Source organism: Thermobia domestica, chromosome 7, assembly GCF_964235325.1.
Source record: "Thermobia domestica chromosome 7, izTheDome1.hap1.1, whole genome shotgun sequence".
Classification (NCBI taxonomy): domain Eukaryota; kingdom Metazoa; phylum Arthropoda; class Insecta; order Zygentoma; family Lepismatidae; genus Thermobia; species Thermobia domestica.
The window spans coordinates 110,430,916-110,439,175 of record NC_137460.1 but is presented as its reverse complement, the minus strand read 5'-3'; the positions used below and the strand labels follow the sequence as shown (position 1 = coordinate 110,439,175).

The following is an 8,260-nucleotide window of genomic DNA, read 5'->3' as shown; positions in this document are numbered from 1 at the left end:
AAAGTGTCCCAATGTTTTTTTTTTTTGATTGGATACGCAATTAGTCATACACCATTCGTTGTACCTCTTCATCAGATTGCAACTCCTTTTTCTTTAGTGCCTTTCACCATTGAGGCGAGATTCGGTACGAAAGGAGGATGAAATGAAGATTTTCAATGATCGCAGCCATTGCACAGGCAGTAGTATGAGGCCGAGCATTGTTATGTTATAGAGGAAATTTGTTTTCAGAAGTCCGTGTTACTTCGTATAGTAAGTTTAGGACCTTTTTGGAGATCGGAATACAAGATATTATTGACTATGCGTTTCCTATGTTGTAACGCTCCAAAATGTCACCCTTTTGGTCCCAGAAAAAAGTACTAACTTCCCTGTAGATGGTTGTGTCCGATAATGGATACTGCCATTGCATGCTCTCTTTCTTACTTCCGGAATGTAATAGTGCACCCATGTTTCATACCCAGTAACGAATCTCTTCTGAAAGTCACTACCTTCTCGTTTACGGCGTGGCAAAATCTCGTGACACATCAACACATCGCTACTTCAGTTCGTCTATCAACTGGCGTAGTACCATCCTGGCACACACATTGACTTATGCCAATGATTGTAGCTACTTCATCCAGTCACTCTGCATTGCACCTTATCACACTTTCAATTTACATAGAGCAAAACGGTAAGCGATAACAAGAAATTATTTGTTGATATAGATTCAGCGTCCCAAGCATGGGTTCCATCTCCGCTCCTTATTCTTATGTTGAAACCGCAAGCGGTAAACGTATCACTTACAATTCGGAATTCATGGACAATATTCTTCAGAATATTGGTTCAATAAGAGCTAGACATAGATCACTCACTTCTGGTGGGTCAGGTTTTTGGCTGGATCCCAGCTCGCGCCAAGTGAGCTTTGTGGTGGAAGAACCATAAGTGGAGTTTCCTCCGGGTCCCTCCCTTTCTTTCATTCAACCATTTCATTCGTTGTCGTCATCACCTTCTATCTTTCCTTCGAAGCACAATGATAGGACGTTACAAAAAAAAAATCATGTCTCTCGGTTATGCCATATAAGCTAAACGAGATGGTGATGATAAGAATGAATTAAAAGGTAGAATGAGAAAGTAGGAGCAGAAAGAGAAACTCTGAGAAAATCCATACACACACACACACATGGTGTGTGTGCACCAAAAAGCTCACCTGGCTAAGCTGGGATCGAAATTTTGGACTGACTACTGGCCTGGTTCTTCCCCTTCTGTAGCTACGTCCAAACAGCTCGAGCAGCGCCAGACAGGCTTGCCCTGCCGCGGTACTCCGAACCCTATCGGCCTATGCTTATGCATCGCAGAATATGGTGTTCTAATACATCATCGCTAGCCATGTGCTTAGTTTTCAGCAATTGGAATGTCGATTATGGGGAAATATTGGTCAAACTCCAGGAAATATTTTAAGATATTCAACGAGAAAATAGACCGAAAAATTTAAAGAAGAAAAAAATGGTTCGCGAGAATGTGTGCTCAAAGTTGTGAACCAGGTGACTTTTATTCTCGAGAAAACCGCTGTTTGCATACATCATCTCTAGCCGATTGTTTGTTTCTTGGTCACATTTCTAACGAAATACTGTAAAATATTGTATGAAGTTTGGCCACTATTTTCAAACAATCGCCATTAAAATTCGTTGAAAATTTTAAAAAATGGCTAGCGATGAAATATTGAAACACCGTCTTTCACAATGGATACAATCACGTTCATGGGTTTTCTCGGGATAATCCTGTTTCCTCCCTTCTTCTCATTCCATCAATTCTTCCATCATCATTCACTTGCCTTAATCATCGTCTTCCTTAGCCTAAAGGGTATAATCATCGGATGTTAAACTGAAATATTTCATTTTTTCCACAGTGCACAGAGGCCAGCTGGGTTGGGAGTCTCGTTGAAGTTAGTCCCGCTGCAAAGCGTTTCGGAGACAAATGTCATTGTTTAATGTTTAGGTGGCCACACAAAACGTGACATTTGAATGACAATACAGTTGGTTTCAAATAAATTTTATTAGCCTATTTATCCGGTGTGCCAAATAGGATGCAATTTGCAAGTTGTAAGACGCCATTACCCTTCAACCATTCCCCAATAAGTTCCCTTATCTTGCAAAATGCGTACATTTTGACCTCACCATTCCGTCGAGTACCCAAGAAAACACTCCAGTACCAAAAATGAAGCGTGTATCTCAAAAAATGGTTTCTTCCAACTTTTTCAAAATCTGTTCAATTTTGAAATTTTAACGCCCATAATTCGAACAAGCTTACGATCGAGGATTTCTCCGGTTGCCTAATTGTTTCATATGTAAAAAGGAGTCGACTGAGCATAGTATCAATATGAAGTCAGAGTAACACCCCACGACCTTCCCTAGTAAGTGGAATTAATTACTATTTTCCACTAACGCGTTCAGTCAACTATTCGTGTATGTATGAAAGCTCAAAAACATATATATATTATTCTCAAGAAGATATAATATTTTTACCTAAGCAAATTAAGTTTCAGCAAAAATAAAGAAAGAAAAAAGAAAGGAAAGAAGAAGAAAAAGAAAGAACACATATTAGGCTACATATTTAACGTTCAAAATGATCGTCAAAATAAACTATCTTTGTATTACGTGGAAACAAACAGTTAAAAATTGAAAAGCGCTTAGCCGTTTCTTCAATTTATTCTCCCTTTCTCTTTGCTTCCTTTGGCTCTTCGATCTTTTACTTAGAGTTGAATTATTCTTTATATATATATATATATATATATATATATATATATATATATATATATATATATATATATGATTCCTTCCGTTTCCCCATTTTCCACTTTTATTAACTATAATAGTTTTATCACAATTCACAGGTTTCGCCTCTGGACTTCAAACGCTAACAAGGAATTGCCCTACTACTGTGACTGCAACAGTACACATGTAAGTTTGGCAACGAAGCATTATGGCGTCCTGCGTAATCATGAGATTCAGCCGCTAACACTATTTCCGTAAACATAGAATAATATTTTTATAAAATGTAAAACATAACACGAAAAATGGTAATATAATATCCATATTCCGTAATGAGACAACTACTTGTAAAATAATTTATGCTTGTAAGTACAAATTTCATAAAACTGAGCACAGGAGTAGTAAAATCTAACAGCAAGCGCCATCTTGCGTACTCATCTTAAAACTGATCAAGTTTTCCTCTTATATTTTACTTTTTTAGCTAACAGAATACATAAGCACAGAAAATAGTATCTCATGTTGTAGCTGACGCATAACTCTATTTTATAGTGTAATACTTATAATATGTGTCATTTCGTTACGCGTTGGTTAAGGCAATAAACTAATGCTTATACTGACTTCCGGGTAGTGATCCACCTTAAATATCGCCATAATACTTGTAGGATATATTAGTGGAGTACCAATGTTTAATTTAAGATAGTTTGCGTCTGTTTGGTAGCAGTGTTGCCAGCTACAGAATATTTTAATTTCAGATTTTAGGGGGAAATTTTGGAAAAATTATATGTTTTGTTTCTATTATTTCCCTCTTGTTGGCTATGTCGGAACAAACGTACCAGTATCTGGAAGTCTCATCTTTGCTCTACACAACACACTATAGAAAGTTTCAATAGGATAATTAGGGGAAGTATACTTGAGGTTTACAGTGGACCTTGTTCTCTAATTGGAAAGATAACTGTGATTTTTTAAAGGTAGAATGAGATATTTTTTATTGACATGCTTACTTTATTAGATATCGTCACAATATTTGTAGGATATATTAAAGGGATACCAAAGCTTATTTTAAGATAGTTTGTGTGTGTCTGATAGTAGTGTTGCTAGGTACAAAAAATTTTAATTCCAGATTTTAGGGGCAAATTTTGGAAAAAATTCTCGTTTTTATTCCTATTATTTCCTTCTTGTTGGCTACATTCGAACAAATGTACCAGTGTCTAACAGCCTCATTCTTAACCTACACAGCGCACCATAAAAAATTTACTAGAATAATTAGGGGAAGTACAGTTGAGGTTTATAATAAACCATGTTCTGGAAATGGTAAGAAAATGGTGAATTTCTGAGGTAGAATGAGATTTTTTTTTTAATTTCATGCTTACTTTGTTCTATATCGCCATGATACTAGTAGGATATATTCTTGCAGCACTACGGTTTATTTTCAGATAGTTTTCGTCTATCTGATGGCAGCGTTTCCAGCCAAAACAATTAATTCCCGCTATTAGGTGAAAAATTCGGAAAATTTCCCTTTTCTCCTCTATTATTACCCTCTTACTGGCTACATTGAAACAAACTTACCACTACCTGAAAGCTTCCTCTTTGCCCTACAGAACGCACCACAAAAAGTTTCAATAGGATAATTAGAGAAGCTGTAGCCCGGCATATTTGATTTTTGCTTCTGAGGCGTAAAAAGTGTCAAAATTTCATGTGTATGACAGAATTTTTTCTTTCCCTCTTTGAATGGAAGCCAGCGACTTCAGGATTTCACTGTGCCTTGTCAACACACCAAAGATGTTTTTTGGTGACTTGAACCCATATAGGAGCAGTGGTGCTAGAAAAAAATTTTTTTGAATTTCGTTTAGGGAATTTTTTGTAAATTTTCACCCCTACATTTCCCTCAATAATTTCCCACCCGTTGGAAACACTGCAATACAACTTACACCAAAAGTAGCCACATCCATTTTCTTAAAAACAAGGCCTTAACCATATCAATCGAATGAATAGTTTTTGAGCAATAAGTCACTAACTGGAAATGTAGGAAAACGCCAAAAATGACCTGGGGTCGAAAGGAATAATCACACAATTTTGCTCGTATAGGTAGGTACAAAGAAACAAACGATTTGTAAGTTACGAGGGCTTCGACTCAAGTTCTATTGATTATTTCAATAATCTGCAACATAAATCAATAAATAATAGTTGCCAGAAAAAAACAGACTTTTGAAAAAAAAAACATGAAAAAGAACGGTTTTTTATTAAAAAAAACTTCACAGAAAAAAAACGTTTTTTTACAACACTACTTGGCAGTAAGAGCTTTTTGTCTGCAATTAAGGCTTCCTTTAATTTCTGCAGAGCATTTTCATGAATCTCCTCCCATTTAAATTTCACCGTCTTCTTGAGGAGATCTGTCAAACAAGCAGTTATCTTAGCCATATTTGGTATATTCTGCCTAAAATATGAAAAATAACCGAGTAACGACTGCAATTGCTTTCTCGTCCTTGGTCTCCGAATCTGCTGTGCCATCCGCTTTTTTTCCTCTGTGCAAGACACCATTCCTTGCTTTATTTGGAATCCCAAAAATTCCATTTCTTCTGCGAAGAATAATGCCTTCGAAGGACTGACTGTCAAATTGGCCTTTTTAAATCTTTTTAAGACCTCTCTCAAAAGTTCGAGCATTTCTTCTCTCGTTTCAGTGGATATCACTAAATCATCATCATAAACGATTACTTTAGTGTAATATAACTCCCCTAAAACCAACTGCATTAGTCTATTTAGAGTGTTTGGAAGACCGCAGAGGCCGTATGCCCCTCTTCTGTACATATACACTCCTTTATGTGTAATAAAAGCAGTGTATTTTTGACACTCCTTCGCAATTCTCAAGTTTGCGTATGCATAAGCGAGATTAATTTGAGGTAATATTTCTTGTTCCCCAGATAACTCAGAGCTTCAAAAATTCCCGGTATACTCGTTTGTTCTTTCTCTGTAGCTAAATTTAACTTTCTGCTATCGAGCACAAGTTTGAACGAACCGTTGCGTTTTTTATGCAAAATAGGGCAACTTATATAATCAGATGTAGTTTTTTCAATAATCACTTGCGCCTCCATATCATCCAGAAGTTCAGACATAATTTTTCTTTTTTCTTCTGACAAAGGCCTCAAACGCGAAGTGAAAGGGGTTTTATCCTTCAATTTTATCGTGTGCTCTGTGACGTCAGTCAAACCTGGCTTTTCAGAGAAAACTCCTTTGTATTCATTTATTATTTCTAAAAACTGATCCATGAGCGGGGGGTCTAATTTCACATTACTAATCATGCGGTCTATCTCATTGGTTTCCTCCTCGTTTACGAGATTCAATTCATTATCATTCCTCTCAGGACTTGCTTCTCTCCTATCAAATAAACAAACTAGAGTTTCATTATCATCTATAGACCATCCACCCGATTTTAAATGAATCGAAATTCCGGCTTTCTTAATAAAATCTCGTCCAACCAAAACTGACTTAATCAAGTCGGAGATTACGTGGAAAGTTTGACGAACGGTATGACCGTAAAATTTAACATTAACAGTTATAGAGCCATTTGTTCTGGCCGTTCCTGACGCTAAAAGAATTTCTATGGAACCCTTTTTTAATTTTCCGCCCGCTTCTACCCATTTTTCTGCGGTTTCCTGGCTTATGCAAGATATAGAGCTACCAATGTCTAGGTACATTACGTCATTTATTGATAAAACCGTACATTTAACTAAAGGTTCCCTTACAAACATTTTTCTTGTCTTTTTCGTCTTCCCTGCTGAAGACGAGAAATATTCAAGTTTTTTGCAACGGTATTTCCATTGTGAAATTTCTCCTGTGTACCTCGTTTTTCTACTCTAGGGCTGCTGTCCGCCGAACTCACCCCTCCTTCTTCAGGGTTACTGACCTGAGTACCAACTACCGTTCTATGGACGTTTGCTTTTCTCCCTCTTGTCTTAGAACCATATGAGTTTTTGCTTTTCTTTCTTTCCGCTAGCCTGACCTAGTGAAGTGACAATTTTCGCTTCGTAATTTTTTCTCCCACTTTCTTTTCTTTTCTTTTCTTGAAAATTCTCTCTCCCCTCCTGACGTTCCTTTATTTGTAAACACGCCCGTGAAGTGTTTTTACTGCTTCTAAATCGCTTACGTTGGTAACTGTATGTTGACCTGTTTTCATCCTCTGTCCTATCTGGTCTGGCAAAAGAAGTTATGTAATTCTCATTTGAGAATTTCCACCCACCATCTTTCAAGTGCAAAGATATGCCAATCTTTTGCATCAGATCTGCTCCACAGATGAGAGGAATATTTAAATCTCCCAAAACTTAGAAATTATGCTTAATCTTTCTAGACTTTATACAAAAAACTGGAGTTATAACGGCAACACTTTTTGTATGGCCACTAGCCAGCGAAATTTCAAATTCTTTCTCTTCGTAATGAGCACCGCTTTCTTTCCATTGGTTTGCTATCTTAGTATTACATAAACTAATGCAAGAACCACTATCTAAATACATATAATGTTTCCTCCTGTAGAAAAATCCAAATAAATAGGGCTCAACTTTTTCCCTATTTATTCTATTTTTATCTAAAACTGATGCTGATACGTTTTCGCTTTTTCCTGTCTTTTTCTATCTGGACATTCATAGCTTTTGTGATCGTAATTCTTGCAAGCGAAGCATTGAATTCTCTTTTTTTCCTCTTTTTGACTAACATGGCATCTCTCATTACCCGACCTACTTACTTTAGCCGGGTCTAAGGCAGAAATCGCTATCTGGGCCGCGTCTGACTTTTCTATTCTTTCCCTAGTATTGATGGCTGCAATAGTATGAGCATAATCTGAGTTTTTAAAACTCGCCTGTTGCATATAGTTATACTCCCCTAGAAGATAGGACTGGATCCTTAATGATTCCTATTCCAGTTCTTTCAACGATTCAAAATTCTTCCCATGTAAAAATTGCCTAAATTTTGGGTGGGACTTTGCTATTATTTTTGAGATCTGTTCCTTTTCCGTCGGTGGGTCTTTTAATCTCAAAAACAGGGTTGCCATACTTCTAATGAACCTTGCTAAAGATTCATCCGGGTTTTGAAGCTTATTTGATATCATACTTTCAATCTCCGAATTATAATCGAAACTGAAGTGTTCCTGTAGGAAACTATTTTTAAATTCGGCATAGGTTTCAAATGGCCTTCTAAACTTAAACCAGCGCCCTGGTTCTTCCAGTAATACTTTAGGAAGTACAAAATTCAAAATATCTTTCTCCGGCACGTTCTTCTGTTTCGCCCATTCTTCGAGAAAATCGAGAAATTCAAAGGGACATTGATTTCTCTCACCGGAAAAAGTTGGTGTTGAAAGTTTAATATCTATCAGTTCCTCTGGCTTTCTACAATTACAAATTGTTTCATATGTTCCCTCGCTATTCCTAGAACTTCTTAATTTCCTAATCTCTTCTAGTATATTAGCCACATTAGCCTCCTCACTTTCTTCTAACCCCAAAACGCTCTTAAGCTCTTCTAAGCTTATTGTA

General features: G+C 36.7%; 1 protein-coding gene across 1 annotated transcript; it reads right to left on the bottom strand.

Moving 5' to 3' along the window:
- Positions 1 to 5,605: 5,605 nt before the first annotated feature.
- Positions 5,606 to 6,436, bottom strand: LOC145689286 (uncharacterized). Its single transcript, XM_081763425.1, has one exon. The coding sequence runs from the start codon at positions 6,434 to 6,436 to the stop codon at positions 5,606 to 5,608; it is 831 nt and encodes a 276-aa protein (XP_081619551.1).
- Positions 6,437 to 8,260: the final 1,824 nt, after the last annotated feature.